Here is a 16,710-nt window from a genome sequence, read left to right on the forward strand (position 1 = left end):
GTCAAGATGAGCTCGCCGCCCTATCAAAGCCAGACCTCTCCTCCCGCACACTCTCCGCCATATCCATCGCATTCCCAGCTACCCGCCCTCAACACCCTCGCAAATGGCGGAGGCTCGTCAAAGAAGCGCTCGGCCGGCGACGGCGGGCCATCACCCTCCATAAAGCGAAGAAAGCCCTCTACCATGTCTGTCACCTCGGTCGGCTCCGCCCATCCACTTCGACAAACCTCCTTCCCTCCCGACGAGTCTCCTTTCGCCGCAAGATCCCCCAGCGTCGGGTTTGACAACGACAATGTCAGCATGGTCTCCGGCTCTGCTGTCTCGGTCAGCGCGCCCGCCAAGAAGAAGCGCGGCCGCAAGAGCAAGGCCGACAAGGCTCGCGAGGCTGCCGAAAAGGAGGGCACACCCAGTGCTGTCGGGGGCAGGGCCATGACTACGGCTAGCGGTAGGAGTGGGGCTGGCAGGGGCGCGGCGAGCGCAGTTGGCGATGACGGGGCGGATGATGAGGAAGAGGATGACAAGGACATCAAGACCAAGATGGGAGTCGCTCAATTTGAGAGGAGCAGGGAGGAACGCGAGGAGGAGAAGAAGCTGCGGTTCATGCTCGTCCAGCAGATGGATAAGGACCAGACTGAGCGATACGAGATGTGGCACGCTGCCAAGCTCACCGAGAGCGTGGTCAAGAGGGTAAGCATTTCGACGTCAATCTCCATCCTGACAACGGCCCTCGTGAGAACAATTGTTGATTATTTGTTTACTACAGATTGTCAACGCTGCTGTCTCCCAATCGGTACCTGCCAACGTCACCAAAGCAATGCAGTCGGTCGCCAAGGTCTTCATCGGCGACATCATCGAGGAATCACGAAGGGTGCAATCAGAGTGGATAGACAAGTCGGGCGAGCCACAAGCCGAGGAGGGCGTGGCTTTCCCACCATGGCCGTATGAGGAGGAAGAACACTGGGATGAGCCCGAGGACGGTCGACCCAGATCGACGCACCCCAAGGTCAAACCCAAGGAGCCGGCCCGGGGCGCCCTACGACCAGACCACGTGCGTGAGGCGTGGAGACGGTACAAGCAAGGGGCAGAGGGCGGCAATGTTGGCGCACTGGGCCTATGGCACTTGCAGCAAAGCAGTGGGGTGGAGAGGTTTGGTGTCAAGACCCGTGGCCGTCGCTTGTTCAAGTAAAGCTGCTTGCTCAACGACCGGGAAGCGCCTTTCATTCTGCTTGCGCATTCGCGTGACAGTCAAGCCCTGCGACCTGGCGCGGGCTACAGGACACGGTCCTGCATTTTGATTTCGGAAAGCTCGCAAAGGCGCGTCTTTCCAGCCGACTGAGCCCCGGGGAGACGAACAGGGCAGAGCCAGCAATATTGATACCCATCGGAGGCTTGCAAACTCCGAAAGATATCCACCAGTGAATCACTCCAAACAAGTTATTAGCAGGTAATCAGATCACCTGACAGTTCACGTTCCAAAGGATTCATCTAGTGTTTGGCCTTGAGTGACGAAATCTTGGTCGGCCGACATTGGTCGCGGACGATCAGCTGCAGATACGAGGCCGTGTGTCCGCTCGATCTTCTACTTCTCCTTTCAACGGCGGGGACTAATGCGTAGAGGTTGCTGCACCGGTGCACCCGCAACCACACCGAGATGAGATTGATCGCATGGTGCAAAAGAAGGGAGCATTCGTCATCTCGAGCAACAATGCTCCGTTCCCACCCTCCACTACGTCGCCACTACCCCAATTCCCCAGGTTCTTGGCGCACCTAGCCGCTCGTGGGGAAGCAGGACAGACTGGGCAGCCTGGCAGCCTGGCAGACTGTGCCTCGGTGAAAAGACGTCCACATGCCATTGCAAGGGGTGGTGTTCGGCAACGGCCAACTGAGGCCTGAAGGAGTGGTGTTGTGCAATTAGAGTTGCCTCCGTATCCACATTCTGCTAATCCTTACCGGGCGAGCCCATGCGAGGGTCCAATTTTATCTGGGTCGTCTGAGGAGAAGGGCAACTCTGCTCCGAGATCTTGAGACCTGCGTGCCAGTGTCACACAACGACGATGATGGCAGTCTGCGATACACGGGCGGGCAGTTGGCGGGCAGGGCGGGTTGGCGCGCCCCAGGTTTTCGACTGGGACGAGTCTTGTCCCCCGTTTCATTTTATTTATGGCGAATGACGGCGGGAATATGGCGGCAGCACGGCCAGCTTGCCAGCACGGGCAGGACGGGAGGACGGGCATGACAGACCCAAAGCGGGAAGCGGGCGCGACTAACACAACTGCAACTGCGGGGGATCGACTCAGGGTGGAAGTCTACTATAGTGCCGCCTATAGTGCCGCCCATGAATGCGGCAAGTGAAGCGCACCGCAGTTTCAAGCATCACCCCCCACCCCGGAAAACCACCGCAGCTGTGCACGAGGCTGGGCCGACTGGCAAGCTGTCGTGGCTTGCCTGGCTTGCCTGGCTCGCAGTGCTGGCCAACCACGAGTGCCCGGCTCTCCCCTCCACACCAGGCACATCATTAATATAATGCAGATCCCCGGTCTACTGTCTACCCAGCACCAACAGGATGCCCTGGATGCCCTGGATGCCCGGAATAATAGCAACAGCAATAGCAATACCTGCTTGCCTGCTAAGCCTCTCCTCCTTGTTTCGGCCTCTTCCAGCGCAGAGGGCAGCGCAGCACAGCGATTGGCAGATCACAAGCCCTGACTCCCTGCGCGGATGCTTTCGGCCCATGTTTATTTGCTTTGCTGTGCAACGTTGGGCGTCATCTCGAGGCAGGGACCTCTGCGCAAGGCTTGGAATCGAATGACATGCTGTCACCCCTTCTCTGATGCTCGCATGAGTTCATCCCTCTGGACGTGCACTCGGACCACAGTTAATTATCCTGCTGTCGACCTCTTACCTAACAACGTCACACCCACTGGCATCCTCTTGGCGCGTACCATGTACCCCGGGTCGAGCTCTGCATCCTTCTCTGGCACTCTATGGCCCGGCAGGCCCGTGTTGACGATGCAGCCACCGGATGTCTAGCCTGCTATGGGCTGTGCAGTAGTCACCTGTCAGCTCAGGCACGGCTCTACCTGCCCCCCCATTCGGCGTGTTGGCTTGAGGAGGATGGGCCAGAAGCTCGGGGAAATTTCGATTGGCACCCCCGTTGCTTGACTGGAAGGTCCTTGGCCACGGCCAAACATGCTCCAAATCTGGACGCCTGCTTTTGAGGTTTCAAGGATTGCCTTCTTCAGGAAGCCCAGGGTGGCGGAGGTGTGAGTGTGAGACGATGCCTGGCTGGGATGGGCCCTCCCCCATTCCCATCACTCACATCGGAGCAATCGACGAGGGTATCGGCCGAGGGACTGACACCCAGAAGCTTGTGATGAGATCTGCTTTGTCTATATGAACTGACGCGGTACCCCTTCAGTCTCGTTCCTCGTCTTCCATTCGGAATAAATCAGAGGGACGAATTGTTTTACAATAAACTTTATCACCAACAAATTTTCAGACAAACCCAAACACTCGTTGTCGACGAAAGTCAACCCTTCACATATATCACTATGAAGTACTCACTTACCGTCGCCGCCCTGGCCGCAGGCGTATATGCCACCAACCTCCCGAGGGTCGTCCTCGAGCGTGACCTGGCCACCATCCAGGGCGTCATCAGTGATGTCTCCAGCAAGCTGACGGCCCTCAACGACGCGGCTCAGAGCTTCAACGGCGACCCCACCGGCCTGACGCAGGCATCCACCGACCTCTCCAGCTCCATCAAGTCGGGCACCTCCACGGTGCAGGGCACAGACGACCTCACGCTCACCGACGCCGTGTCGCTGCAGTCGACCGTGCAGGGCCTGCAGTCCAGCGCCCAGGGGCTCGTCGACAACCTGTCGTCCAAGAAGTCGGCCATCGAGCAGGCCGGCCTCTGCACCATCGTCCTAGACCAGTCGAAGAGCCTCTCCACCGACTCCCAGGCCCTCATCGACGCCATCGTCAGCAAGGTGCCCCAGGAGGCACAGTCCATCGCCCAGAACCTGGTCGCCGGCTTCACCGATACCCTCCAGCAGAACCAGGCCAACTTCGCCGAGGGCAACTGCACCAACGCCAGCGGGGGTGGCGGCGGCGGCGGCGGCTCCTCCCCCAGCAGCTCCGCGGCCGGCGGCTCGACGCCTTCCCGCACCTCCTCGGCTTCCACCCCGTCTGCTACAGGTGGCGGTGGCTCCTCCGGTGGCGGTGGCTCCTCTGGCAGCAACGCTACTCACACCGGGAGCGGCGGTGCATCCCCGACTTCCTCCGGCCCGGCTCAGTTCACCGGTGCCGCTGTTGCGAACGGTGTCCCCATGGCCGGTCTGCTCGGCCTCCTCGCCTTCCTGTTCTAAATGGTGAGCTTGCCTTGGGGGTGTGTATGTAATTGTGGGTTTGAGTTGGGAAGGGGAAGGTTCGGTTCCGTGTAGATCAGAAAGGGGTCTGCATGGTGATGGGGTCTGAGCGGCGGTCTGGCACTGCATTGGTGTGAAGGACAGAGGGGAGGGGCGCCGATTCAACTTCACAAGTGTTTCTAGGTGTCGGTGGACCCTGGGTTGCTCTAATAATATCTCCTGCGGCTCTTGGGCGCCGTCTTTTTTGTTTCGTGAAAAGCAAATACCGAGAATATACACATACACAGTAGCCCTGGTTGTTGAATCGTGAGTGCAGAATTTTGGTTGTGACATCAGCCTTCTTCTACAGTTTCAAACTCGTCTCCCAGTGACTGCGGTGCCTCTGGGCGGGAGGAAATGCACATGTGCCGATTCAAAAACAGGTCAATGATGCGTAATGTAATCGAAACACTTCCTCCGGGGTCCCGGCAGGCACCTGGAAAGAGTCGGCAATTGAAACTTAATGAGCTGGACTGCTACGACAGACGATCTCATCTGCTTTTCAAATGTCACGAGGAAACGTGTTGTCCTCGAGGGTCGTTGAGCTGGCCAGGCTGGCGGAGATCTGTCACAGCAGATGTGCAGCGTCGCAGGAAACCGGCATTAGCTTCAAACTCTACATTTGCACCTCCATATAAGTCATACTGGAACTTTAATACATTGAGGCTATTCGTTGGTCGCCCATATTGCCAACTCATGCAACGTTTCTCGGGTGGCTGGCTTTTTGCAGCCCGTCGATGGGTATTGGATGAAAGCTCAGCTCGACCCATGCCTGGCGATTTGGTCTCGAATCTATCCCAGAATGCGTGTCTCCAGTGAAGCCAGCCTTGTCTTCCACCGTTGCCAATTTTGACACCGCGGTCACTCACCGGGCCGAGTCCAGCAGACTTGACCGACACTGACCGCTCATTTTCATGTGTATTGTGTTCAGATGCCTGGGAAACGTGAGTAGATTGTGGACGAATTGAGAAGTATCTACCGTCCACAATCGGGCACAGGCGTGAAACGTCCTGGGAATTCCACGGTGGTTTAGAACCGGTGAGGAATCATCCCGGCACATTCCCGCCAGCCTTTCTTGCGGGAGAAATAAGTACCTGCCGGTGTGCCACATCTGAAGTTGGTTACATTTTACGTAGGGCAGCAAATGATACAAGGCAGGATATTTACACATAAGCGTGTTGGGAACTGAGGAAAGCTCTACTGATGATGATTGGCGCCACATAATTTTCCGTATGGTGGCCGGGGCTGCCAGGGCGAGCCTTCCCAGTCTCTGGTCCAGGGATGAGGATGCTTGCAGAATATACCATACGTGAGTATGCAGTCAGCTGTGTTGGTCGGGATCGCAGCCGTGCTTTTGGCATACCAAGGTCTATCCCTCAACGACATAAGGGCTTCGTGGGCCTGTCGCTTAATTACCTGATGATTTCCTTGATTCTTAAAATATTGGTTGGCAGAGTTTCGTCCAATGCTTGACCACGAAAATTTTATTTTCTATTATTAAGCTACACTCATGCGGGATATTATATGGGATTTCCATGGCGTTCAAGGCTGTGAACATCGCCGAGCTGAAATGTCCGACAAGCATGTGGAGCCTCCAGGCTTCATGGTGATCGATCCTACGAGCTGCGGTTGGTGCTGCTGGTCGGCGACACCAACCAAAACAAAACACAAAACACGTATCTTTTCAGAGTAGCCCGCACGTGCGGGTCATCTGAGGCGAAGGCGTGGCGCACACTGGCATGGGCTTCAGGCTGATGCCCTGAACGCCAAGCAACTACAATAGAAGGCTGTATGGCACAGCAACTTCGAAGAGACCAACAGGAACTTTATGTGCTTGGCCTACAGTAGTGCAAGTCTCGATCGGGGCTAGATGAGCCCCAGATATTCCCGGTTTACACACTGCGCAACAATTAAACTTAAACCCGAGGGATGATCATTCACAATTACGACTTGGTGTATCAGCTTCATCAGCCCGGTAGGGAAACAATAGAGAATAAATAAATGTAGGTTGCGGCTGGAAAAGTCTCTATCGATCCGCTGCCTAGGTACATATGTAGATACCAGGATACTACAAGGAAATGCTTCCAAGTAGACAGTAAAATGCGAAAGCCATTGATATGAGTCAATCACTATTGAATTCCTCCACCGCTTTTGTATTCTGGCTGAACAACCATGGCGTTTCGTCAGAACAGTCAATATCATACAACACTTCAGAAGTCCAGTGCGCGCCCCATAGGATTGCCCATGTCACTGTCACTTATCACGCGTTGGAGCCAGGGTGCACGCAAAAATAACCCTCAAATCTGGACCGGCTGAAGTGCACGGCCTCGAGTACTGGGATGAGAACGTGGTCGAATGTGACAATGGATTTGTGTGTGCTGACATTCTGGAACCAACAGCATATCCCGTGCCGCACCACGCCCACCACGGAGCCAGCCCGCGCAGCTGCGCCTCATGCGTACGTCCAACTTCTCATCCAACTCGCATCTCAGCTTCAGAGCCGGTGCACGCTCCCGTCACTGCAGTGTCCCAATGTGCCAGTATAATATGTCCGAGGATGCAAGCTCCTCGATGTCGTCGTGAGTTGCGGCCCTCGCCAGCTCGGTTTTATCTCGTGGACCTGGACGAGTCTCTTTTCCTTTCTCCCGGTTGAAAATAGCCATCATTTGAACCTATCTTCAGAATGAATCCTCGGCGGAGTTGTGCCGCGTTGGTGGCCGCTGCTTTCCAGCTTGTCTCTGGGAGTCCTGGTTTCCCGGAGCCGGTTCAGGTTCTCGAAACCCGTCGCGGTGTGCCCTCGTTCGGCAATGAAGCCTTACAAGGCTTGCAAAGAGACTTGGTTGCCGCGAGCCTCCAACAGCGCGATGGACACAAGGATCTTTTCAAGACAAATGGATCTCTGGATCTGATGTGGAACGACGCAACCTTCTTCACCTAGTGAGTTTGTCCGTTGGATCGCCTTGCAAATACCGGATCTTAGCACTGACCTTTCCCCTTCTCAACCTTGCAGTGAGTCTTTGTCGATATCATGTGTCACCTGTTACGTCAAGGGCACAGCTTCTGCAAGCCTGGTCATCGATGGCCACTTCAATTTCACCGCCGCTTTGGATGAGTTCCACGATCAATTTTGGCCGCAGGTTAAGAACATCACCCTTGAGGTCTGGGATCAATTCAAAAATTGGTCGGAATCCGTCGTCGATGATGTCACCGACTCTGTTGGGGACAATATCAAAGCGTTCTTCAAGACTGGCGATTTTGATGAGCTTGACATTGACTGGAGTGTCTACGCGTTTCCGACCATTGATGTTGACTTCGAGATGAATCTCACTAATATCCCGGAGACAACACTGAAACTTGAATTTGATGAGCTGGAGCTTTACCTAGAGCTTGAAGCTAGTTTGGACGCTGCACAGACCTACAAGGTCAATCTGTATCCTCCAGAGTTCTCACAACCAGCCGGAATTCAAATTGGCGATCAGCTTGTCGGCCTTGTCATCACATTGGAATTGCTGGTCACACTGAACACGAAAGCCAGCATTTCCGCAGGTGTGCATGTTAAATTCGACGACGGTCTTGCTATGGAGATTGCCATGTTTGGCAGCGATGTATCGAGCATCAAACTGTGAGTTTACCACCCCTGTCCCGTTCAAAGTTGTTCACCGTAAGACTGACAATTCTCCAGTACGGATGGTTCATTCGAGTTTCTCCCAGTCACTATCGAATCAAGCGGCGTTGTATTCGACGCGACTATCCGAATGGGTGTCACCGCAGGCCTAAACATGTCACGAGACCTGGGTAAAGACTTCATCAAGCTGGCCGCCGGGTCCTCAGCCACCGTGTACGCAGACCTGGCTCGTTTCACCACGAACATCACCACTCCAAAGCCCCTAGAACTGGGGACCAGAGATAAGGATGATGACTGTCTCATGCCCGTGGTCGAAACTTATGAGTTCGGTCTCGGTGCCTTGGCTGGAGCTTTCGTCCAGTTCAGAGATGAGAAATGGGGACCCACGCCCAACACAAGCATCCAGATCTACTACACCACACTCTTCTCTGCATGCGCCATCGACCCGGCTTCTAAGACGGCAGCTGTGGAAGCGAGACACACAGCACCGCCGCTGCTGGATGGGCGCCAAGTCAGGACCGCGACCGAGGTCACAAGCGTCGTTACCGTCACCAACGTGGTCTGCCAGGAACCTGAGCTGAGGAACTGTCCCGCCTCGCTGCAGAGTACGTTCCAAGTGACCACGACCTCAACAGCTATTGTGTCAGTTGCTCCAGGGGAAGAGCCGACATTCCCCGCCACAGCGACCGCTGGCAGACCCGCCGTCCTTCAGTCCTTTGGTGACGCCGTCCAGAGGGTGAAGGAATCGATCGGCAGTCCCGTCTCCTTCATTCCTCCTCTTCCAACCGACACCATAGGCGATGGCATCAACGATATCATTGATGGCGCCAACGGCCTCATTGATGACGCCAAAGACGAAGTTAACAAATGGTCTCCGGAGTTCAAGCAGCTGGTTATCGGGCTGTCCGCCGGCCTGGGCGGCGCGTTCATCGCCGCAGTGATTCTTGGCATTTGGTACGTATCGCTGTTCTGCCGTGGCTTCGAGTTCAATGGCTCATTTAATCGTTTAGGCTTTGTTGCAAGAGACGTGCCAGGAAGAACGCCATGGCCCGATCGAATGTTTCGGAGGTACATGGCGCGGATGCTTCCCAGCCTTTCCTCGGAGCTGAGCCAGCCGCGAAGTGGAAGCAGGAGCAAGCTCGTGTCAGCATGTGTCAGTATTCGTCCAAACCCCCTTTCCCATGTTCGATTGACTCTAATATGAACGCAGCTTCCATACACCGTCCACCGCCTAATTACTAAAGTGCAATGTACGGTCCATCAGTTGAAAATAACTGTCCAAGATTGGCCGTCGTGTGGGAAGATCTCCATTCTCATACAGTGAGGAATAAGCATTCCGTTGTCTGGCGCTTTAACTGAAATATTCGAGTTCGATTTGGCGAGGAAAATGGGGGAAAGGCCCTCAGATTAGGTCATGTTTGGACATCCATGTTCTGCCAGCTAGCCTTGATGCTATATCAATTACATTTTCATATCTTGACTTCAGATATCCAATGTTCTGTATCTTATTTTGAAAGACTACTCGGAGTAATACTCGTCTTTGACCATGTCCGCAAGCTTTCAGCACACTGATTAGACTCCAGATCTAGGACCTTAATAACAAGGGCAAGGGCCTCACCTTCTCAGCCGACGCGTACACGGTAGCACTCGGGGCTCCGTTCAGCGGCATTGGCCAAAAGCTAGTATCTGCGACCCGCAGACCATCGATTCCATATACCCTCAGTTTGTCATCGACAACACCGCCAAGTTCCTTGGGCATCATAGCTGCCGTGCAACACTCGTGCCCATTGGAAGGGTTAAAAGTCTGCCTGACAGCCTCCCTGATCTCCTCGTCAGTCTGCACGACTTGTCCGAACGGGGCCACCTCGATCGGCCCTAGCACACGCATGGAAGGCGCGTCCATGATCTCTCGTGCCTTACGGACAAGAGCCACGGCCACGTCCAGGTCGGTCGGATCTGTGGCCGCGCGGAAGTCGACAAGGGGGTTTGCCAGGGGGTCTGTCGAGTTAATAGTGACTGTACCGCGGCTGAAGGGCTTAAATAGGTACAGTGTGCCCGTGTTCGCGGTGCCCCAGTGTAGCCCACCGATGGATACTTTGTTGTCAAGCTGATCGAGCATTATTTCTCGCTGCCTCATGTATCCCGCAATCACAGTGGGGTCGGTATCTGGGGGTAAGGAAGAACCCTGCCCGCTGAGGCTACGAGCGTTCTCGATGATATCGTTAGCTTTTGAAGTAAGATTCTGCAATGGAAGGGATATGAAGTTCGTGCTCAGAGTCCGCGTGATTGTGTACGGGCCCCGCCCGGTACTGTTGTAGAGCGCGAACTGCTCGGCGTCGTAGGTGGCATTTCCAAGCAAGGTATTCCAGTTCGGCTCCGAATTATCAGTGACTGTCAGAGTGTCAGCTTTGTGGTTCAGTGTACCACATGAGCTTGGGCTACTTGCAGTTGTATGACATCGTAATCGTTGGTTGATCCTGGAAATTCTGTCCTACTCCAGGCAGATCCGAAACGACGTTGATGCCAAAGGAGTTCAAGAGGGGCTCTGGGCCAACTCCGGAGAGTTGAAGAATCTGGGGTGTATGGAGACCTCCTGCTGCGAGGATCACTTCTTTGGAAGCACTCATGACAGTCAAATCTCCTCCTGTCGTAGGCATGAGTTCTACCCCAGTCGTCTTGTTGCCCTCAAATAGGACCCTTCTGACGGTGGTATCAGGTAGAAGGTGGTAATTTGGCCTTGAAGAGATCACTCGCTCATAATGGTTGATCCGAGCGTGGTTTCTATGTCTTTTCTCGGCATCTTCTGACAATCGAAGCCAAAAGATTCCTTTGACGTCGCCAGCATTTGGGTCGGGGCATGGGTTGACACCCGAGGAATTTGCCGCCACCCACCAGTTCCCTAGGTGTTGTTAGAAACTCGGCCAAGTTACAGCACGGATATGCAAGACAATAAACTCTCACCGCTTCCTGGAAAGAAGTAATTCGGGTATGTGTTTTGTACTGGGCCACCAAAGCCATGAACAGAATCGATCCAGGATATGTTGCCCGCAGCTGCGAATGCCGGATCAGGCGCGGTAAAGTTCTCGCTCTATGTGGACATGTCAGTGAATACATCCATGGCTTACGCCACGCGTCTCACTAGCCTTCTTGAAATATGGAAGCAGGCTGTCCCACGACCAACCCTCATTGCTGAGCTTGGTCCAACCGTTATAATCCTCCACATCACCCCGCAAGAAGATCATCGCATTGATAGTGCTTCCACCTCCCACAACACGTGCACATGTTGCGAGATGGACAGTGTTGTTCAGCGCTGTTTGAGGCACAGAGACCATTGGCCAGAAGTATGGGGCGGGGTTGTAAGCCCCTGGCACAAGGACAGCGTCCTCCCCGTGATCCAATGGGCCAGCTTCCACCACCAAGACAGCCACTAGAAGTAATGAAGCGTGGTTAGAATCTATGTGTAGGGTCGCTCAAGACTGTTTGGCGGCCGCCGTACCTTCTGGCACTTCCGTTAAGCGGTCTGCCAGCGTCAGACCTGCAATCCCTCCTCCGGCTATGATGAAATCATATTTTGTGGTGGCATTGATCAAGTCGCGAGATACTATTGTAGCATGGCGGGGAGCTGCCTCGGCTCGCAGTACGAATTGGATAATAACAACGATGAAACCCAAGAGGTAATACTGGGAGCTGAACCGGAGCGTCATATCGGAGAGTTGTTACACGTGGTTTTCAATTTTTTGGGAAGACGGCCTCGGAACTCATGAGCTATGGGCGGCAGGTGGTATAGGGTATTAGGTAGAGAATTATCGTAAGACGGTCAAAGTGGATGCACCTGTGGGTTGAGCTAGGCCTATTGGATCCCTTGCTCGCCTATTTTACGCTACGCAAGCTTCATGCATATCGAGCTACATATCCCGTTCGAGGATGGGCGCTCAAGGCTGCAGTTATAGGTTGACCGTAAGCTGACATAGCCGGCACATCAGGCCGTCAGGAAATAAACCTAACAACGTTACAATAAAGAGGTAGGCTACGAGACTACACTTCCCGATGATACTTACATTCTTGGTTTAGGGAGCTCGGCGGCAGTCAGTCACTCGGATCGATTACCTACTTAAGTACCTAGGTACTTAGATAGGCAGTTCTGGTCAAGCTTCGTTTCCATGCAGTTGCCCCTCAAATTTACCTGACAAGTAAACATGCCATGGGTCAGGTGGGTCTTTTGTTGTATTTGCAATCTTTAATCAGGTGTTACTGTGCGACCATACTACCTACCTGGGTACCCTACAAGAAATCCTTTGATTTGCTCCCCGGTATATTCAACTACTTAACAAACGACCTACCGTTCATTGGCCTGCACCTCACAAAAGCTCAATGATAATCCGCGTATAATCATCATCACCACCTCTCTGGCCCGGCATACGCGGGATCCAGCCCGCTCTCATTCAAGATACCGTACTGGTAAATACCTAGGTAGGGGGGACCCGCAAGCGGTGCGGTCCTCTGTGAGCGTTACGCGTACCGCGAGATTTGCGCCTACCACAAGAGTTGCGCTTATCATAAGAGTTATCCCCTTTTATAAGAGCTAGAGAATTAAGGTATACCTACTAGGGGGAGGGGGGGTCCCTAAAATAGGCATATAATTATATTAAAAATTAATATTTGAATAAGATCTAAATATTATAATTAAATATTAGTAAAAGGTTAATAAAATATTATTATAAGTAAAATCTATTAAAGGGTTAATATTATATTAAGTTTTAATATTATATTAAAATCTTTAAATTTATTAGTTTTAAACTTTATAAGTTAGTAAGGAAATAGGATTTCTATATTTCGTTAACTCTATAGCTTTATAAACTTAATATATAGTAGTAGTTAAGTTAAAAATTAACTAATAAATAGTTAAGTTAGGGATAAAAAAGAAATAAAGAACTTAATTCTAATAGGAATTAAACTCGTTTTTTATTTATATATTAAACCTTTAATAGTATATTAATAGTATATTAATAGTATATTAATAGGTAAATTATATTAAACTTAAAAGCGTTATATTATTTAAATATTATTTAGTTATATTAATAGTATATTTATATTTTAAGAGAATGTTTATATTATTCTAAAATAATAGTACTATTCACTTAATTTACCCCTCTCCCCCCGGTAGGTAAATGTTACTGAGGAGATTTTAGTGATCTAAAAGTGCTTTGCTTGCCTAGGTGTGAAGGCTAGCTGAGAAGGATTTTGTTTCTGAAATTATTCTGATCCCTCCCTTAGGAACCTCTACCTAGGTGTATATGTGGTCAAGACTGTGGTCTCTGGTCTGGTTGAGTTCTTGTCTCTAGTTATGGTCTTCGTGACTGGCTCTTCGTGACTGGCTCTTCGTACCTGGCTACCCCTTCCTCTAGGTACGTACTTTTATTATACCTTAATTCTCTGAATCTTGTGGAAGGGGATAACTCTTGTGGTGGGTGTAGGTCTTAAAAACGAGGCAAGCCTTGCGGGCTGCCTTGCGGGCTGCCTGCAGGCCCCGGTACGGTAATCATCTTAACGCAACTGTGACCTTTCCCCAGGATCCGGTGACTAATACCACAGAAATGGATGAGCACACACGGGCCGGGTATCAAGCTCAGCTCCTGCCAGCGGCAGTCAATTTCTAGCCTAATGACCGGCTGCCTGTTGCTGAGCTGTTGGAATCTCGTAGCAGCTAGCTTATTAGTTTGCTGCCAAATAAGACGGTCCCCGCGTCGAATTGCAGAATAACTCAAGTTGAATGTAAGGTTTTTTATTTATTTACCATGGTTGCCACCGTATGCAGACGCCATGTATGTCCTCGGACGTATACGGAATAGAAGCGAAACCACTTAAACCCACCTAACCATCTCCCTGCACCATCCCTTCCCCTCCCCCATAAGGGAGCACCGAGACTCGTATTTCAACACACTAGAAATTTGAGTACTTTGTTCTTTAGGCATGGTTTCATTTCGGCTCCCCACCATGGGGTACCAATGGAGCTTGCCAGGGGGCCACCCCTCAGGCCTCCTCGAAGGCGGCGGGGTTCCGGTCTCAGCATAACTGCCAAATCCTATACCACAGTCCAAGCTGCCGACCCCCGCGCTCCTTGCCGACTCACGAGACCGCGATTGAGAGGGAAAGATACGAGGTATCAATGAATACACACGTGGCTCAACATTGAAGTGCCCGAGCCTTGGCTCACTTGGGCGTTGGAGAAAGTACTTGGCGATAGTCAGATGCTCGCTGCCCTCCTGGGGCGAACGAATGTTCTCGGGTACCGGTAGCAGAATCAGTCCGAGAATCTATTTCGACGTTTCCTCATAGTCCGGCACTTGAAGCCCCCATCTATTCCCCAAAACCTTGTCAACGCCTTCGTCTCCTACTTGTCCTTTCACGCACAGTTCAGCCTCGCTTGTCAACGTCGGCGGCGAACTTGGACGGGACAGACTAACTGGAATTTTCTTACACACTCTCGCAAACCGTACCCTCGAGTCCCACAGTAGACTTCCCGGATACTCGTACTAGCATCCGACAGTCATGACTGAAAACAAGTCTCCGATGGCGCAAAATGGAGATGAAGTAAAGCCAGAGGTTGAGATGGCGGAGTACCTCGATCCTGCCCGCGATGACAAAAATGTCGGTGGCGGATTCATGGTGCAGGCTGATGCCTCCATCCAGGGGCTCAAGATGGCAAAGGATGGCAAGGTAAGCTGTGCATTTTATACTGTGGCTTTCTCGTGGGTCGTCACGTTTGGCAACGGTGCGCTGAGCTGCGAAAATAACACTGCTAATGCTACCTGCCGACATAGACGATCCTCCTGCCTCAGCCGACCGACTCGTCCGAAGATCCATTGAATTGGTCGTGGTGGAAAAAACACCTTGTCCTCTTTACTGCGTCATTTGGGGCCAATGTGTCCGACTTCACCGCCGCCGCTGGCTATGCTCCTGTACTTGCACAGTCGATTGAATGGGACGTCTCTTACAGCACGGCCAACCTGATCAATGCTATCAATACCCTCGCATTGTAGGTTCCGCGACTCTGTCCGACCCCTGCATTGCGGTAAAAAATTACAAAGCAAACAACATAAACAGTTGACCCATTACTGACAATCTCTTGCTTTCGCTACGTTCAGGGGTCTCGGTGGTTTGTTTTGGGTGCCCATGGCATCAGGCTGGGCCCGCGCCCCCGTCATGTTCTGGTCGACGGTGTTGGGATTCGCCTGTGCCCTGGGCAGCTGCTTCGTACGCGACTACGCACCCATGTTTGTCCTGCGCGTCTTGCTCGGCTTCTTCATCACCGCCGCGCAAACCGTATCGGTCGGTATCATCAAGGACGTCTTCTTCTTCCACGAATGCGCCCGCAAGATTGGCATCTGGGCCACCATCTACGTCACCTCTCCCTATCTTGGCCCTTGCCTGGGAAACTTTGTGCTCGGGGCCACAGGTCATTGGCCAGATGTCATGTGGCTGACTAGCGGTATCGCGGGCCTGCAGCTTGTACTGATTATACTCTTTCTTGATGAGTCGTGGTATAACCGGGACGTTCCCCTCTCGCATCAGCCCCCCCGGCCTGCGGACTTTCTGGCTCGCATGCGTCGTGTCACGGGCATCTGGTCTATCGAGTACCACACCGACTACTTCCCGACTATCAAGACGGCCTTCACTCGATTCGCGTTCCTAGTCACTCGGCCAGCCTTGGGCATAATTTGCGTTTCCTAGTAAGTCACTGGACACCGTCATGGATAGCGTCGCGGAGGAGCCACTCGTGGCCAGACGGCGGATGTTAACCTCCCTTATAAACAGTATGCTGGTCTTTGGCTGGGCAATTGGCATCAATCTGTCCGCCGCGCTCTTGTTTACGACCCCCGAGCAATTCGGAGGATACGGATTTAGCTCTACCTCGCTTGGTTATCTTTACTTCACGCCGATAGTGGGCATCATTCTGGCCGAGATAGTGGGGCACTATCTCAACGACTGGATACAGCGTTGGTATATCAAGACGCATAATGGCATCTTTGAGCCCGAAGCACGCCTGTGAGTTTCTACCTACATTTGCCCACCACCAGTTGGCCTGTCTCGTAAATATGCGTTGGTCTTATAGATTCCACTTACTGACTTCGGCACTTTTGATGTCTGACAGTTATATTTTGTATATCTCTGCGCCCTTCTACGTCTGTGGTCTTGTTTTGACGGGCTTCGCCTTGGAGGACCACCTTCCCCACGCAGCAGTCATTCTCGGATGGGGCATCTATAGTTTTGGCATCATGTTATCGTCGGTCGCTGGGACTTCTTATGTTACTGATGCATACCCTGGTATCCCATCGGAGGTCGCCGCGTGGATCAACTTTGGGCGCGTTGTTGGTGGCTTTGCCATTGGTTTCTACCAAGAGCCTTGTAAGTGCCTGTGATGAACACTCCTCCAGCCTTCTCTCACGTTATGAGTAATGGAATGCTGATATTTTCTATGTCCAATCAAGGGGCGAGGGCCATGGGGTATAAGTGGGTCTATGGTATACAGGCCTTGGTCTCTGTCGCGGCGACGGCTCTCGTCGTGTTGTTGCATGTTTATGGAGCCCGTCTTCGGGTGAGGTATCCAATGCCGAATTTTACATGATCTGGACTCTTATCACTCGTCGTAGTTGGAGTATCTGCGGTCAGTCAGACAGG

General features: G+C 52.5%; 5 protein-coding genes across 5 annotated transcripts; 4 read left to right on the forward strand and 1 right to left on the reverse strand.

Annotated features, from left to right (window-relative positions):
• Positions 1–6: 6 nt before the first annotated feature.
• KVR01_006578 (uncharacterized protein) lies at positions 7–1,186 on the forward strand (the record flags this gene model as incomplete). The annotated part of the gene is made up of 2 exons (XM_044787275.1): positions 7–687; positions 764–1,186. 2 exons carry the CDS (start codon positions 7–9, stop codon positions 1,184–1,186), a joined length of 1,104 nt encoding a protein of 367 aa, XP_044644009.1.
• A 2,365-nt stretch (positions 1,187–3,551) lies between these two features.
• Positions 3,552–4,367, forward strand: KVR01_006717 (uncharacterized protein; the record flags this gene model as incomplete). The annotated part of the gene is made up of 1 exon (XM_044794018.1): positions 3,552–4,367. The coding sequence occupies one exon, from the start codon at positions 3,552–3,554 to the stop codon at positions 4,365–4,367; it is 816 nt and encodes a 271-aa protein (XP_044644148.1).
• Positions 4,368–7,089: 2,722 nt separating this feature from the next.
• On the forward strand, positions 7,090–9,235 carry KVR01_006718 (uncharacterized protein; the record flags this gene model as incomplete). The annotated part of the gene is made up of 3 exons (XM_044791094.1): positions 7,090–7,343; positions 7,417–8,028; positions 8,089–9,235. 3 exons carry the CDS (start codon positions 7,090–7,092, stop codon positions 9,233–9,235), a joined length of 2,013 nt encoding a protein of 670 aa, XP_044644149.1.
• Positions 9,126–11,830, reverse strand: KVR01_006859 (uncharacterized protein). The gene is made up of 6 exons (XM_044786131.1): positions 11,528–11,830; positions 11,175–11,458; positions 10,993–11,119; positions 10,478–10,930; positions 9,650–10,422; positions 9,126–9,588 (listed from the first exon to the last, which is right to left on the reverse strand). Exons 1-6 carry the CDS (start codon positions 11,733–11,735, stop codon positions 9,550–9,552), a joined length of 1,884 nt encoding a protein of 627 aa, XP_044644290.1. The 5' UTR covers positions 11,736–11,830; the 3' UTR covers positions 9,126–9,549.
• A 2,750-nt stretch (positions 11,831–14,580) lies between these two features.
• On the forward strand, positions 14,581–16,451 carry KVR01_006761 (uncharacterized protein; the record flags this gene model as incomplete). Its single annotated transcript, XM_044793866.1, has 5 exons — positions 14,581–14,748; positions 14,853–15,067; positions 15,177–15,761; positions 15,847–16,077; positions 16,184–16,451. 5 exons carry the CDS (start codon positions 14,581–14,583, stop codon positions 16,449–16,451), a joined length of 1,467 nt encoding a protein of 488 aa, XP_044644192.1.
• Between the last annotated feature and the right edge of the window lie 259 nt (positions 16,452–16,710).

Source organism: Diaporthe batatas, assembly GCF_019321695.1.
Source record: "Diaporthe batatas strain CRI 302-4 chromosome Unknown Contig00007, whole genome shotgun sequence".
In the NCBI taxonomy this organism is placed as follows: Eukaryota; Fungi; Ascomycota; class Sordariomycetes; order Diaporthales; family Diaporthaceae; genus Diaporthe; species Diaporthe batatas.